Source organism: Falco punctatus, assembly GCF_963210335.1.
Source record: "Falco punctatus genome assembly, chromosome: 8".
Taxonomy (NCBI): Eukaryota; Metazoa; Chordata; class Aves; order Falconiformes; family Falconidae; genus Falco; species Falco punctatus.
In genome coordinates, this window is record NC_137588.1 from 5,790,773 (window position 1) to 5,807,672 (window position 16,900).

General features: G+C 39.5%; 1 protein-coding gene across 14 annotated transcripts in view; it reads right to left on the minus strand.

The window, feature by feature from the left end:
• The window catches only part of PCNT (pericentrin), a 91,667-nt gene that overhangs the window by 46,432 nt on the left and 28,335 nt on the right, over positions 1-16,900 (minus strand). For 11 of the 14 annotated variants that reach the window (XM_080400711.1, XM_080400716.1, XM_080400715.1 and 8 more), the window contains 11 exons: positions 16,439-16,677; positions 13,524-13,999; positions 11,676-12,252; positions 10,329-10,562; positions 9,316-9,480; positions 7,387-7,533; positions 5,752-5,903; positions 4,725-4,939; positions 4,046-4,257; positions 2,461-2,623; positions 1,232-1,375 (listed from right to left, as the gene is read on the minus strand). In XM_080400711.1, the coding sequence (XP_080256837.1) occupies positions 1,232-1,375; positions 2,461-2,623; positions 4,046-4,257; positions 4,725-4,939; positions 5,752-5,903; positions 7,387-7,533; positions 9,316-9,480; positions 10,329-10,562; positions 11,676-12,252; positions 13,524-13,999; positions 16,439-16,677 (2,724 nt within the window). The remainder of the gene's footprint in view (positions 1-1,231; positions 1,376-2,460; positions 2,624-4,045; positions 4,258-4,724; positions 4,940-5,751; positions 5,904-7,386; positions 7,534-9,315; positions 9,481-10,328; positions 10,563-11,675; positions 12,253-13,523; positions 14,000-16,438; positions 16,678-16,900) is intronic. The other 3 variants (XM_080400714.1, XM_080400712.1, XM_080400708.1) reach the window with 2 other exon arrangements.

Below are 16,900 nucleotides of genomic sequence, written 5' to 3' on the forward strand. Positions count from 1 at the left end.
TTACAGAAGTACTAGAACGTCATTAAGGCTGCAAATTCAAGAAGTTAAAGCTATATAATGCTATTTAAAAGATTCACAGATTCATTAGTAAGAACCAGCATAACCTAATCTAGAGTTCCTGTGTAGTGCAAGTCACATAACATCTCTGAATTTTCTTTTGTGAATGCAAGAAGTATCTTACATGTAAGCCAGCTATATTACTGCGATTCTTCGGGATCTTAATTAAATCACTGCTGTCACTGCTAAAATGCATGCTCCTTCATTTGCAGTGTGAGTTATCACAGCACCAACTTCCACTCACTGAGTGTTACTAGACTCCTTCAAGGATGTTGCCGTTCCCCACACCCCGTAATATCCCTCCCTACCTGCTCCCCATCTCCCCTGTTCCCTACAGGAGCTCCTTGTAGCTAACTTACATCATAGTCACATGCTCTGTGGGGCTGAGGGAGTGATGGTGTGAAGGAAGGAGTTACGTAGATTTCTTATTTCAATCTACTTATCTGAGTTTGATTTGGTATTTCAGTGGCTGGCTGTGCCTAGCAATGAGTCACCCTTCACATAAAAGTTAAGGATACGGGCCTCACTTTATCTTCTCCAACACTATTTCATTCAGCTTTTTCAACCCATATACTTTCCTTTAAAAACCTAAACAGACTTTGAGCTTGATCATTAAAATCTTCCCACGGTCACCCTTACTGATCACGTGCATGTGTTTTGACAGAACAAGGCTGGGGAGCGGGGGAAAAGCTTATGTATGAAACAAAATATACTTCATCAGCACAATTTTTTCATAATTCAAATTATCTCCCAGGAGTATTCTATTTCTTCCATCATTATTAAGCTATCTCCTTAGTCCTGGAAGCAGTGGAAAGCCTTGAAGCTCCAACTCTTCTCTGACTGTAGCGTCAAAGAACCAGCATTTCACTTGTTAATTAGGTGTTAATTATCTGTTGCAACTAACTACCTGTAGTTAATACAAGCTTCATTTTCTGAGACACTTGCCATTAAGACTAAAACAATAGGTTTCACTAACAGGGCTACTGCCAAAGCAAAGAACCAGCTGCTTTATTTTATTTTCTGCTTTTAAAGGAAGACCCTGCTAACCTCTGTATCAGACTGAGCTGCTCACTAAGTCATAAAACCACAGACTGATACATCACAGAAATGCTGCAGTGTTCCCTGACTGGAGACAATTTTGTCTTCCATTAATAGCATCATATCCACTCCTCACCAATAATTGCTTGCTCCTGGGTTAGCTCCTGGAAGCGTTCACGCATATTCTCCAGCTCCACAACAAGGCGACGTTCAGATTCTTCTTTCAGATTCAATGCCTCTTCCAGTGCAGCTTTTTCTGCAACATAGCCTTCAATAATGCCTAAAATCCCAAGTCAGAATGCAAATAAAGCAACAGAGAAACTCACCTGTTGGAAAAAAGCAGCTTGAAAACATGAGTAAACAATTTTTTGTAAACAGTGGAAGATAATATAGAAAGAAAGCAGCGCAAGGTGACTTAAATTTACACTGTAGCTAGGCTTTTGGAAGTATTTGAAGGAATAAAATGTACCAATTAATGTATTCCAACAGATGTTATGAGGCTGCCATGTCGCAAAATGTCTCCAAACATGTAGAATATATATGGGGATTGGTAAGCCTTGATGGCCTGGGATCACCTCACAACACAGGACAGCCTGACACATCCTCTGCTGGGGGCAGAGGTTCAAAGAAACAGATTCTCCAGAAAGTAAGATCAAATTTAGATTCAGAGCACAAGAAATCCAGGAAAGATTCATAGAAAGGAAGGAAACAGGATTTTGGAAAGACTAAATAAGCCTAAAGGAGTACAACTGAAGAGGAATGGAAAGCAGATGCCATGATTAGGGAGAGAAGCTCAGCTTGAAGGACATGGAAACTCTCAAAGATTCTCCTACATAAAGATGAGGACCTCAAATCGTGATCATCACAAGGGGGAAGTAGACTGATGATATGCAGTCTGTGGTAGCGCTGAGATCAACAGCCTCAGCCTTTCTGTCTCTTCTTACAGAATCTCTTTATGGCTGCACTACCATCAAACATTGCTCTTGTTCATGTGGAACCCTTCCAAGGTCAGACAGGTGGGCTGATTTACACTGGGAGTAAATTTTCTTTTCAATAATCCAAGCTCCCATGTTTAGACATGCAGGAATGCAAACTGCTGTCTGAAAAATTATGATATTTTTCACATGCAGTCAATGTTGTAAGTATAAGACTAGGCACGATCACATTGGCCCCAGGGAAATGCACGAAGAGAATTAAGTAGTACATTTGCAAGAGAAGACCCTGCTTAGCAATTTGAAATGCAGAAAATGGATTATAGACAGGCAAATCAACAACAAAAGACACAGAAAGCATATCATAAATATTTGGAGGAATGGGCTATGAATAAGTTATACTGAAATCTCTATATTGGTTTCTTTGTCTTACCCTCTGCTTTATGAAGCTCTAGGGCCAGCTGATTCTTGGCCTCACTCTCCTCGCTGAGGCACTCCATTAGTTCCTGGTGCTGACTAACCACGTGGGCAGTTTCCCGATTTCGGCGGCTGAATTCTTCTTCAAATTGCACATGGTTCTCATGCATTTTCTCTAGCTAGAAGTAAACAATTTCCCCTAGCATCAGATCGTGGACGCACATGCAATGTAATAATACTACAGACATTTAAACAAAAAGCTTCTTAATTTTTTTATAACGTTTATACATTAAGGTCCAGGGTTTTAAGTTTCATTTTAGTACTAGACTGACTTTGCTCAAAACACCTGGACATTCTGGTGACTCTCTGTACTCACATACCTGTATTTTTGCCACAAATCTTCCTTCGGCACATAGGTTTCCTTACTCTGCATAAAAAAAGATACCTCCCTGTTGGCTAAACTGCTCAGCTTGACACTTCTTGAGCCACTTGACATTCAGAGCACCCTTAAACTCTTCAAGAGACTCAGGCATATGTAATAGACAGTGACATCACCAGGTTTCCAAGGTATGGCCCCAGTTCTCTGAGACTATGTATCTTGCATTCCTACATGCAATGTCTCAAGTTCAAAGAAAATGACTACAGCAGCCCCACTCCCATTTAGTTTATATTTAGCTTATCCAGGTGGATAGAAAGTTTCACGGACGTAAGCAGAATATGCTTGAATACAGCTGATGAAGGTGACCTAGAACCTAGATCTGCCACGACTTGGCCAGGTGCTTCAACCACAGTTAGCTACGTGCCAGAGGAACCAGCATCAGTACCCAAAAGCACAAAGTTAAGCACCTCATTCTGGGAGGTACTTCTAAGATGGTGAATATCTATCTCACACATATGCTTATCTCAGAGTTGCACAAAATACCTGACGAGAAGATGGAATTTCAGACATATTCCTTCCCTTCACATTTTCTCTTAAATTAGGGGCTCCCTTACTCAAGCTAATTACTGTAGTACTAAATGCTATTCTCTAAATGCGTACAGTACTCAAGACATCTACCTCAGAATTACAGCTTCTCTTCCTAAAGCTGAATGACTAGACACTGCAAGACTCAGTATGGAAATATTCAAATTCTTTTATGATATTGAGTTCAGCTCCTTTTATCACAATTAAACAGTATATAATTATAAAGGATGTTTGGTTGCTGCTACCTACATACCCCCCAAATATTTTAACACAGGACTGTTTTCTTCAACCTACTAATCAATGTTGAAGCATTGATGTGAGATGCAATAAAAACCTTGCAAAAACATTTAACTCTTGGTCTCCAGAAGTTACCAAATGCATCTAAAATCTACTGAAGGCAATCAACTTATAAGTTGTTAAAAGTCTCATTAATAAGAAATGATCAAATAAGGGCAAAATCTTCACTGTAAGAAGCAGGGGATGCGTATGCCTCCCTATAATGATAACTTGTCATGCATTCACACAAAATCTATTTCTTTTTAGTAGCCTGTCCTACAGGGTGCTAAATACATAAGCCTTAGAGCAGATTTCAGATTTTCAGTATAATTACACATCTATACATATTAAAGAGTTTTACTTGTTCAGTTGATTCTGTAACCAGTTCCAGAAGTCTCTCCACTGCAGTGCGCAATCGATGACAAATTTTCTGTATCATTTCTTCATTTTCACATGCCAGTTCTGGCTTTGTAAAAACGCTTTCACATAAATACTGGCTCAACTCAGACCCCTCATCAGTCACTGGAGACAGCTGGTTGTGCTCTGTGAGAGTTTCATCAAGCAGCTCATCTACTGAAAACACACAAACTACTTAAAAGCACAGAAAAATTACACAGAATTGGCCACACAGATAACAACTGACATCAGTGACATGGTTGGTCCTGAAGATGTATTACAAGGTAAAAACTTGTACACATCAATAACTCAATGTTGACATATCAAGACAGTCTTTCACAACGTTTGAAAATATTGTGCTATACATCAGGGCCTAAAATTGCATTCACTGAGTTCATCTCTCCTGCTCTATATAATCTATTCTGCCTTCTCCAGCAACATTTTAGTAGTTGCACTATTAAAAGAATTAAAATGAAAGAACACTGACAGCCACTATCTTAACCATGGAGCAACTTTGAAAGAAACACAGAAAACACTGCAACAAGAGATAACCCCTTTCTGAAACCCTCCACAGAAAAGGAAAAGAAAATATATTTTTCAAGAACATGAATTGATTACATCCAGTTGTACAGATTTATACTCACCTTTTTCTAGGTGATGCTTTTCTTTGGCTTTGAAATACTGCATGAATCCCATTTCTTCCATAATACTCTGATGTTCTCTAGAATCTCCACAAGCCAGACTGTCATCAAGGCAAAGACCAATCTTGCTACAGGTAAGGTCCTCAATAGCTATTGTGGCCTTCACCAACTCCGTAAGCAATTTCAAAACATGCTGATAAGAATCCTGCAGCTTTTTCCTAGAACAAAAGCATATTGAACACTTGAAAAATCGCATGCACTCAATTCAAAAGACACTTTTAACCTACTGAAAAACTGATAGCCTAAAATGGATGTCTCGCCATAGTCTTACAGTTATCAGTGAAGATTATTCAGATGACTCAGAAAAAAACAAGGTCAATTCACAGAGCAGGCTCAGCAAAAAAGCTCCATCTTCTCCACAGGTAGATGGAGAGATCATACTACAGTCACAAGCAACGCAGGCTTGCACATCTGTGGAAGCACCAGTAGGGAGAACGCACCTACTATGTGACATCAAAATAACTAGGGGTGTTCTGGCAGAGTAGACAACAAAAACTGTATTTATGAAAACACTGTATTTTTAAGAAAAACATTAAACCAGTTTCTGAAAGGTGAGAGAAGGAATTCTTCTAGAAGCTTACTCAGCATGATAGCTTCTCTAACCCACACATTCCAATGACAGATCACACCAGTCCACACTGCACTGAAAGACTTCTGTGACCAAGAGGCTTTCTCCATTTACTAGCTTTTTCCAAGATTATAGACGGTGGAAACCCCAAAACACCAGTCTCCATCAGACCACAAGAAAAAAAAGAAAAAGAAAAAAATAATCTTGCTCTTCATATCAAGACAGGTTGGTAATTTAGAAAAAAAAACACCACCTCAAAACCCCCTTGCAAATAAAACCATCATCCTACACTATTAATTTGAGCTGGCTTAATTTTGCCTAGTTATTGATTTCTTTATGAAAAGTGAGAAAAGCAAAGGAAAACACAACTACTAATCATTATGTAACCCAAGACAGACAAACCTTTCATCCTTGGATTGCTCAATATCAGCTCTCAACATGGCTATTAAATTCCCTCCTTCTTCGTTTTCTCTGTCTCGCCGCTGAAGAAGTGTCTCCAGTTCAGAGTTGGTCTCCTCTATTTCATGGTTTAAAGACTCCACTTTCTTTTGCAGCTGTGCAAAATACAGTAACAATGCAAAGTCAATCATTTTGCCTAAACTAGGAACTTCACCTAATGATCTTATCTCCTTTATCACTTTCATATTTATCATTGTCTGCTGTTATGGAAATTTGCTTCTACAAATACTAGAAATGAAGGACAGCAGAAAGCCTAAAAATGAATTATTATTTTTTTTAATTCTCCTTTTCTGATGTTGGTTTTGCTTCAGGGAGCTGCCTCACTTGCATTCCCTCAGTGCGTACAAGCAATGCAAAAAGCTTGTAAAAACTTCATGTCATACTTTAGTTTGCTCTTAGTTTGCTTTCATTGTTATGCTTCAAAGACACAAAGCAATGTCCTAGCACAGATTTTGACACTGTACCACACAAACCTGAACAGCAACCTGATCCAGTATCAGTGCCAGCTAATTTTCTTCTTTGCTTTGTAAGCCCTGCCTGAAAACAAGTTTCTAGATAACTGCCTTCTCACCTCATATTTATATTTTCAGATGACACCTCTATCCCATTAAAATATATAAATATATGTATATATCCTCCGCAACCTTCTTTTGCTGCCAAACAGTTCAGTACTATTTTGTTATAAACTTTGTCTCTGAATTAAGCCAACAAATTAGTCAAAGCATCTGTTTGGGAAGAAACTCTGCAAGGAAAGAAAAGCATTCTACTCCCACACCAAGTTGCTCACCCCTCATCACATCCTGCATGAACAGCAGGAAACAATAATACATTTCTTCTAGTAGGGGAAATTCTTAGTGTTACTCTCCATTTTTCCACTGAACATAAAGGCCTAACAGAACAGTCTAATATACCAAATTTACATTTTGGTCAGAGCTTTCTGAATGGTGAGATAAGACGTTAATGTTTTATTTCATTGTATCTTCTATTTTGAAAACTCAAAGCTATTATTTTAACGATTGAAAAAGAACTTGATGTTTCTAAACTTCTTAATTAACACAGATGCCTTTTCAAAGCTGTTTACAATGCTTTCTGGGTAAACTAGATTCAACTTAGATATTTGCTTTACAGGAGGTGTAAAGTTGGGCAAACTAAGATTATCTTTGCTACTTGTGGATCCACACTTGCCATTTGCCTGTCACTTCCTCTAAGTTACAGGTCAGCTGGTCTAACAAAAGCTACTAGAGCACATGGAAAAAAATAAATTGACACAGATGGCATCAATATACAGACCACAAAAAGGTAAGCATCCAGCATTCTCTTCTAAAGCAGCATTAATCTCCCTGAGAAATGGCTGAAGACTCATTTTCAAGCTGATCCCCAGTTTCAATTTCCATGTTACTGCTGCAGCACTCCAACTCAGAGACAGAGCCCATCATAGATTACACCTCGAAAACTAGTGATCAAAAGAATGATACACACAGGTCCTCTACATAAATCTTGAGAAAGCTGTGAGCACTGTGCTAAAATAAAATCACAAAAACACATACATTTAAAATGTAGGTTTAATTTTCCACGCACCTGGATAATTATTGCTGCTTTTTCCTGCAGCTGGGCTGATAACATCTCCTGTTCCTTTTGGTGAGCAGCTAGTGCTTTCTCCCTGTCCTCAATCAACATCTGCTCCTTGTCACGTAGTGATGCTTTTTTTTCAGCTTCAAATTCATCCTACATAAGTCACATATACTTTGATTTACAGAGAAACAACCCCAAAAAAACCCACAACCAACCTCCCCCATGCATTTTTTCCTCTTCCAATGTGCACAGTTAACAGCCCCAAATCAACAAAATTATGCAGAAACTATAATTTAAAAACAGTTAGGTAGGTACAAGAACTATCTGAATGCGCTCACTGAGACCTGGGTCACTTCAGACTGCTGAGATAGCAATGAGGAACAGAAAGCAGGTAAGTCAAGAGAGAGATGGACAGAAGCCACTTTAGAGCAACTGCAAGTAGTACAACATGCATAGTACTCAGTTTCACATAGGAGGAATGATTTACCAGAACAGAACTAAAATCTACAAGGTAGATTTACATGGCTAAATGATCTAGAAGCTATTAAAGCAGATCTCACCTTTAAGTGCTCTAAAGCACTCTAAAGGAAGGGATTATTAGACATCCCCCACTCCTGCATCAGCAAATAAGGGAGGTGAAAGAAGGTCCTGGGATACCTTCCCAAAAACACTAAAAAGAACCCTGATTAGTAATTATTTCTGCAACACCAGAACCAAGAAATTATCTAAATCACAGTATAAAAAAAACTTGTGCAATTTGACCTATGAACACCGATATGCTCCAAGGTGATAGGTGCCTTTTTTTTTTTTTTTTTCCCATTGGTAAGTTAAGAAAACAGCTTTTCCCCAGGTCATGAAATAAGACTTCAGAGCAGAACATTGGCAGCCCTTGCACTGAGCACTCAAACAGCAGAGTGCTTAGCAGTTAGCAAGATCAAATGAACAGACACAACAGAGTATGAGGACTTTCCTTAACCAGTACAGAAAACTTGTTGACAAAGTCTCTGAAACAGCCTGCCTATTCTTCTCAGAAGCAATGCATTCACTAAAAGAGCATGTCAGACTGCAAAGGGGAACTCTGAACGCCTAAAACCTGCTAGGGGAGGCAGAGGGGAAGAAAGCAACAGAACTGGCTGGTATGAAGACAACCACATAATTGATCACGGGGGAAGCTGGCAGGGGAAGGCTCATTGTAAAAACCTGTAGCAGACCAGGACACAGCTCAGCCTGACATTGCAAAGAGATCCAGTCAGTCTCTTCTGGGACAAAACACTGGTCATCAAGTTAATGAAGAGGGGAGAAAAAAAAAAAAAAAAAAAAAAAAAAAAAAAAAAAAAAGACAGCCGTACTAGCTATAGAATTACCCCTGGCAAAATTTCAGTTGAAAGAGAAGTTTCCAGTGTTCCAAATGCTAACTAAAGTACCTAGGCAGCACAAGAGAGAGAAAAGGAGGAATCACTTCTGGGGTGTACGCATAACAGCCAGTCCAGTCCCAGCTTCTGTGGACTGAAGGCTAGGGTTCAGCTGAGGACACCAATGCCAAATATACCTCCAGCAGCTTTTCAGGATATATTTGTGTCCTGTTTCAAAAGACAGCTGCACCATACAGAGAGAGGTCAAAGAATGACCAGGAGTCCACAAAAGGCCAGGGGCAGGAAACAGAAATTTTCTGCACATCTGCAGCATCCAGTTTTAGAGGTTTGTGCAACTTTTTGGAACCAGAGTCCCATCTCAGGTTGGAGCACTGACAGGAACAGTAAAGATCTGTTGAATTCTTTCAAAGAGAGGCAAATAGATTACATTGTGAAGCAAGGAAGAGATCTAACTCAGGTTGTCATCTGAGAGTCATACAGCTGAAGAACAAAAATGCATGTTCTTTTTCAGCAAAACACGCTACCAGTGTGAACTCTGAAGTTCACTTTAATCAGACACTACCTTCAGCTGTGCAATCTGCTGTTCAAGCAGTACCTCCGACTGACACTTTAGCAGCTCAATCTCTTCCTGGAACTGAAGCTGCTGCTTCAATTTTACCTCCTCAAATTGAGTCAGAAGAGTTGTTCGTGCAGTTTCTACTTCAGAGGCCAATGCAGAAGCATACATCTGCAGACAAGTAAGTAATATAAAACATTTTAGCCATAGTGTTATAATTAAGGTAAAACTAAAACCAAACGCAAACCAAACCATCAAACTCTCAAGACTATTTTCACTATAGTTCTCTCCAATCCTCAAGGTCATACAGAGCTGCTATTTATCATCATGCTGACTATAGAAGAAAGCAAGTTGATAAAAACAGGTAGGAAGCAACCAGGCATTAGGTGCCAAGTATCTCCTGTATTCATGAGACCATTAGGTCAGACTAGCAAAGCACTCCCTACTTGTTCTTTCCAACAGACACTTCCCTAAGAGAAATTCAAAGAAATAAGCAAGAAATAGGGGGAAAGAAACACAGGGAGAGTGTATTTCGTTAAAATGTGATTTCTCTTGTTCATATGGGATTAAGCATTACACAGCTATATTTAGTGCAATTATCCTATGGAATACAACAAAGAAGTCCACCAAAAATATCACAGAAAGGTTTGGGGTTTTATTTGTGCATTTGTGTTTTTTTCTATTATCCTCTCTAACAGTCACTGCAGTCAGAGTGAAATCCTGTTTCTGGATTAAAGGGCTTAAAAATTTAATAATCATGAAAGCTTCCCAGAACACAAACAAAACTACCTTCCCAGGCAAGCTATTCTTCCAAAAGTCAGGAGAGTTTGCTATGCACTCCAGCCAACTGGAAATCATTACCAGCTCTAAGGCCTGATACTCCAAAAGAACGCAGGAGATTGCCTCAAACCTAAATGTTTTTTTGTGAGGTGCACCAGGTAATACAAAGGCGCACCAGAGATGAGGGAGTCATTTGGCACACCATCCAATTTTCAAATTAGTAAGTAAAATATTCTGACCTCTTGCTCACGTTCATGCTGTACTTTTAGTTTCGCCAATTGTTCTTCCAGTTCCCTGCAGTATTCTTCCTTATGTTTCTTAATTTCTGCCTCACGAAGATCCTGAACCTCTTGGAGTGCTTTTCTATGCTTTTCCTCCATATCCAATACTTCCTTATGCAATATGTCCAGGGCCAGACGTTTTTCTTCTTCCAGCAACCTCCTCTGATTTTGAAGAGCTGTGTTCAAATCATCCTGTTTAAGTGTTAATTAAGAAAGGGGAGAAAAAAGTAAATACAAATACCTTTGTAACCCATTGAAAAAGTCCACGTCATGCTGTATTAAAGCTTTTTAAGTAAACAGGAACAATATTTCCTCATGAATAATAAGCACACTTACATATCATTGAAATTTAAATTATATTTCATATCTAGTAGAAGCTTTGTAAATCCCCTACTTACTCGTCTATCCACAAGGCCACTCCCCATCAGCACTATCTTCAACCTTTTTTTTTTTTTGAAGTTCTTTACAATCGAAAACAACTGAAATGCAGATTTAAGATCAGGCAACAAAGATAGGACAGAAGAAAAAAATACCTACCTTTTTCCCCATAGGACCTTACTCTTAGCCTTTGTGGGCAAAAATCAACACATAACCATAACTTTGGGAACAGGCATGGTGACAGACAAGTCTGAAAAAAACAGTGCATCCCTCTCTGGAAGGCTCTGAAGTTTTACCAGTGAGCTAAGCCTTCTTACCTCTTTGACTCAGAAAAGCCTCGGGATCATTTTTTGCCCATCTGATCTCTAAGAGAGCTCGAACTTCTTGCTCCATCAAGAGTAAAGCTACTGACTTCTGCTAAAGGCCCTAAGACAAGATATACTCATCCCAAAATCCCATCTGGGACCTTTAGAGTTACCTTTCTTCTATTCCTCTAGAGACTGTGCTACTTAGGGATGGCATTTAGATTCCTAAAGATGTAGCTTAACCTATAGAATTACGTTTGCTTTGTTCTGATCACTTCTGAAGAATAACACAGTTAACCATCTAGGCAGAGAAGCTCTGAGTCACAAAATGAAGACCCTCCAATCCAAATTATGTTAAAAATATTTACCTCATTTGTACCTTTTCCACATATTAAGATAGAAAACTCATTAGTCTAAGCATCCGTGGGGAGGGAGCAACAGACAGACTTAATTTTCAGCTTCACGACTGTTTCCTATTTCGGTTCACAATATGGTCACACACAAGTGTTAGAGCTGGCACAAAGAAGGTTGTAGATATACACCCCAAGAACAAAGGAGAACGTGATCTCACATAACGTACCACGAAATTTCACCTTCTGCGCAAGTTTTCTTTCTGACTCACCTTATGAGCTTCTTCTGCTTCAGCAGCTATGGCTTTAAGTTTTTCCATATGAGCAGTAGCTAGCTCAATTTTCAAATTATTTTGGGAAAGCCGAAGTTCTTCGGCATGCTTTAATTTTAACATCTCTATCTCCTGAACCAAGCGCGCTTGATCCATTTTGTCCTTTTCATGGAGCTGTTCTGTGTGCTGCAGCTGTAGCTTCTCAAGAGCCTGACTGTGTTCATCTCTGATATTCTGAATTTCAGATAGGTAGGACGACTCCAAAGAATCCAGATTTGATAAGTGTTTAGCCTCCAACTCATCAATCTGTGCCTGATGCTTTGTCTGTAGTTCAGCAACACAAGCTTCAAGTTGAATCTGATGTTTACTTTCTAGTGTAGATTTAAGTGTCTCAATTTCAGCTTGGTGCTTTGTCTGAAACTCAGCTGTAAGAGACAAAATTTGCTGCTTATGCTTCTCCTGTAACTGTTGACTTTGGACTTCCAGTTCATCAATGTGTTTCTTTTTCAGTTCTTGGAGAAGAACCTCTTGCTCAGTTGTGAATTTCTGAGTCATAGCTTTGTGTTCCTCCATAAACCTATATTATTTCCAAGAAAGTTCAGAGAATATTGTCAAAAAGGCGCTGTTTGTTTTTTTAAAAAATAATTGAACTAATAAATGAAAAATCAAAGAAAAATAAGTAGGCTTTACTTAACCTCCACAAATTTTACTTTATGTTTCAAAATACGCAACTCACTCAAAGCAAGCCTCAACAATTATTTCAAAGTTACATACTTAAAAGTTTATGCAATGTCACTTGGTAGTATCTGGTCATTACTAGGTAGACTGGCATCCCTATTAAATTACTAATACAGAGCAACATACAAACACTCTTCACTCTGAGAAAATACTGCCATATGAAAGCATCTAGGACATGGTATATACGTTGTCTACATCTCAAATGTGATGTCTGCACGTAAAACTACCATAAGAAATGTCTCTAACAATGTCTGGTTAAGACAAAAAAACCACTGTGGAAGTCTATGTGGGATATTTGAGGGCTCCTTCAAACTCATCTCAGCTCTCCGAGTTCTGCTTAAAGCTTGATGCAAAGATTTAGTACGACATGCTGCAATTTACTGTAATTATTAACTATAGTATTTCTGGATACAGACACCAATAATTAAAAAGTGACTGGTTATTTAAAAGCTAAGTTCCTGCTTTCAGTGTTTTCTTACTGTATTTGTTTCCCCAATCTTGTTCTGTGAGTGTATGTTTCTGGAGGAAAGAAGGGATAAATCTGAAGGAATGCATGCAAATACAAGCTTGTAGTTATTTCTTTTAACACACTTAAAACAATGGGGGTAGGAAGGGAGGAAAAATTGAGCAGTTACAGCCTTCATGTCTAACCAGAACTGAAAAATACCATATGCAGCCCATCAACCTTAGCATTCAGTGGTTAACACAGGCTTTATTCACCAGGAAAAACTTACTTAAATTCATTTGAATCATTTGAAAACATTTAGAGAATTTTTTCCACTTACATGTCCCATAATATTCCTCTCCTCCAAGGCTAGTATACGATTTTCAGTTGCGTGTTGTATTCCTAACTGCAACAGACAGTACTTGACTATGCTTCATTTGATTTGCTAGACTAGATTAAACGCATTTACATGAAGCAAAATTCTATCGTAAGTCATAATGGACAGTATTACTGTTCCTTGGGAGAGTAAGCATTACATATATAACTTAGCTGGTGCCATCAAGTGACAAACCTACGTCACTACCACTCATTAAGTTTAAAATAAGAAAAAGCAACAATAACAACGAACTAGTAAGTGAAAAGTGTTCACATACTCAGGGACTTACTTGTTTTGAGCTTCCATAAGTTTCAGTGCACATTCTTCCTGCAGACAGAGCGTGGCCTTTTCCATTTCTTTTGCCATGAGCGCTTTAGCTGCCTGCAGGTCAGTGTCATATTGCTCCTGAGATTTCTGCATAGCCTGTGCACTTGCAAGGCTGTCCTCTAGCTGCTGCAAACTGTTTTGCTGCTCTTTTACCAGCTTCTCCAATTCTAGAATTTTGGCAGCTTGGCGATCTTGAAGTTGATTCATTTCAGCTTCACGAATTTCAAACTCTTTTTGTAAATTCTGCTTTTCACATTCTGCTCTGTTTTGCAGTTCCATACGCAACAACGATAACTTTTCTTCTGCTTGGATTCTCTGGTCCTCGCTTTCACATTTCCATTTCTTCTCCTTTTCTTTGTACACAGCCTCTATTTTCTGGACTTCTTCTCTGGCCTCCCTTAATTTTTTCTTGTGATCCTCAGCAATTGTATATTTCACCTGTGAACACAGTTATTAAAAAAATACATAAAATAGCAAAACCAAACTGAAGTGTCTGAAGTGAACATTCTCAGGCATTTAAGGTCTTGGAGAGATTAAATTCCTCCAGTGAAGTCACCCTTCCAAATAAAAGTAAGGCTGAAATATCAGTTTATAGGTAGCTCAATTTAATTCATTATTAAGAATTAATTGGGGTAAGGAAGATAGGAAAAAAATAAGGCAAAATTCTAGCATGAATATGGCACTCTGCAGTTTTCTCTTGAGGCTGCTTTTTGTCATTTCAGGAGTTCAGCTTATAGAGCTATGGGCACCTTCAGTATTTATATAGGGCATGATTGAAAATCTCTTAAACCTCTCCTCTCTTTACACATTCCAGTGGCATTTCATATGCAGGGTCCATGACAAGGACAGTATTCATACATAGCATAAAAGACAACATAAAAAGCACATAGCTTAAGAACAGAAGCCAAAGTACCAAACAGTTTCACCAGCTCAGTGAAAAAAGGCAAAGCTTCTAAAAATACACTAGAGGCAAACAGGTAAACAAATAAATAGTAAACTAAGGAAACAACAGGGTCATCTCTTAAAAAAAAAATAAAAGCTAAGACATAATATAGGAGCATCAGTATGATATATACTCTTCAGTTTTTTTCACTTGAAAGGTTTGTTTTGAACAAAAAATTAAAGCATTCATTTATGATGCAACCTAAATGAAGAAGCACAAAAGAAAGGCAAAAAACCCTAGTGCCTGTGCTGGGCACCGGTGCGGCCGCCCCTCGAGCCCTGGGTGCAGCTTCGGGCCCCTCATGTCAGCAGGGACGCGGAGGGGCTGGAGTGTGTCCGGAGCTGGGCTGGGGGCTGGGGCACAAGGCTGATGGGGGGGACTTGGGGGGGGTCAGCCTGGAGAGGGGGTGGCTCAGGGGGGCCCTGATCGCTCCCTGCAGCTGCCTGACAGGGGCTGTGGGCAGGGGGGGTCGGTCCCTTCTCCCAGGGAACAAGCGACAGGACAAGGGGAAATGGCCTCAAGTTGCGCCAGGGGAGGTTTAGGTTGGGTCTGAGGGAACATTTCTCCACTAAAAGGGCGGTGAAGCCCTGGGACAGGCTGCCCAGGGGGGTGGTGGGGTCACCATCCCTGGAGGGGTTTAAAAAAAAAAAAACCACACATATGCGACGCTTCAGGACATGGTTTAGTGGTGGGCTTGGCAGTCCCGTGTTGATGGTTGGACCTTATGATCTCAAAAGGTCTTTGCCAACCTCCATGATTCTAAGATTAACAAACAATCCATGAAAACTTTTGCAGGAGGCACTGGAAATAGAGGGGCAATTGAGGAAATTTACTCCATTTCTGAGAGCCAAGAGACCAGAAGGCAAACAACATATGTATTTCCAAACAGAGGATCAGCATGTAGGACAGGCTCATTTCAAGCAGCACATTCTGTAGGTACTTATCTTTTACCCTGCCAGCAGCACCACAAACCAGATACTGCAGGTGGTAGGAGTAAAGCAGTAGTAGTGAAAGCTTCACTACTGGAAGCTTCAGCTGAGTCCCCTTGTTATCTACAGTCTGTAACTGTTTTCTCTGGCCTGCTCCATCAGTTTTGAAATCGGGAAAAGAATATACATACCCATCTCTCTTTAAAAAGAGAGGAAAGGAGGGAGGGTTCATCCATCTAATTCTCATAAGCATTCAAATATGGGGACAAATTAAGCAATTAATTAACATCCAATCTAAGTTTACCCTCTAATGGGACAGCTGATTTAACAGGTAAGAGTGAAGGTGCCAAGGAAGAGTCTCTCAACTCCCAGACTTTGACAATGAAAGTACAAGTGCTACACCAAAGCAAAGCAAAAGCAGAAATCTGTTGTCCAATTCTCTCTTCCTCCCTCAAAAAACAGTCTGAAAAAAATATTTCTGCTTATTTGCTTCAAAATAGAGTATTAACAAACGCAGAAATTTCTTAAAGGGGACGTGTTCAGCAGAGGGGCCTTTTCCATCCACAGTGCTTTCTGCTGAATTCTCCATTACCACATGACACGCCACGGTGTGCAAGCGCACCCTGTTACTTTTCCACCAGGACACTATTATGTGCTGCAGGAAGATGTTCCGAATAAGGATCTTTTGTACGTGCCTGTGTTAAGAGTAGTTTACATATGCTTGACCTACGTCAACATAAAAGGTGGACTGGACCAACCCTTGAAGCACCTGCCTTCCCACACTATCTGTGCTCTTAAAGAAAAGTTCATCTGCAGAGAAACTAAGCATTTAACATTAAAGTGCTCTGAACTTCAGACTCCTATTCCAATATTTGTGTGTATCACACAAGTCCATTTAAAGCTGAAGCTACTATCACTAAACTAGGTACACTGAAAGGGAAGTGCTGTTTCCATCTCCCTTGGCCTTCCCAATTCTATACAAAACAGTACTGTAATACGAATTACCTTTTCCATTTCCTCTTTCAGATGCTTTTCGTTCTGCACAGAAAAATCTTTTTGTTTAGTAATCTCTTCCTTTAAGTGCTTTATTTCTTCCAAAAGTTCTGCAATACGCTGTTTCTCAGAGTTGAGAAGAGAGAGCCTAGCTTTGTGCTCTTCCTCCAGCACAGACACTCGCTCAGCCACCTCCATTTCAACTTGACGTGCTGCTTCTTGAGCAGTTTGTAGGCGCAATTTGGTGATTTCTGGAAAGAAGCAAAAACGCCAAACCAAACAATAAAATGACGTTCCAGAACTTATTTTATTTTAAAAGGTCCAATTAGTCCACAGAAATAAATCTCAATGTTGCCAGCCGTTCAGTTTATCAGTAGCCATGCTAACCACAGACCAACAAGAATCCCTCCTCAGAATGATTTTGTACTCTGTTCTGCTTTATCACTGCCTTTGAAATTTTTCAGTTTCAACACA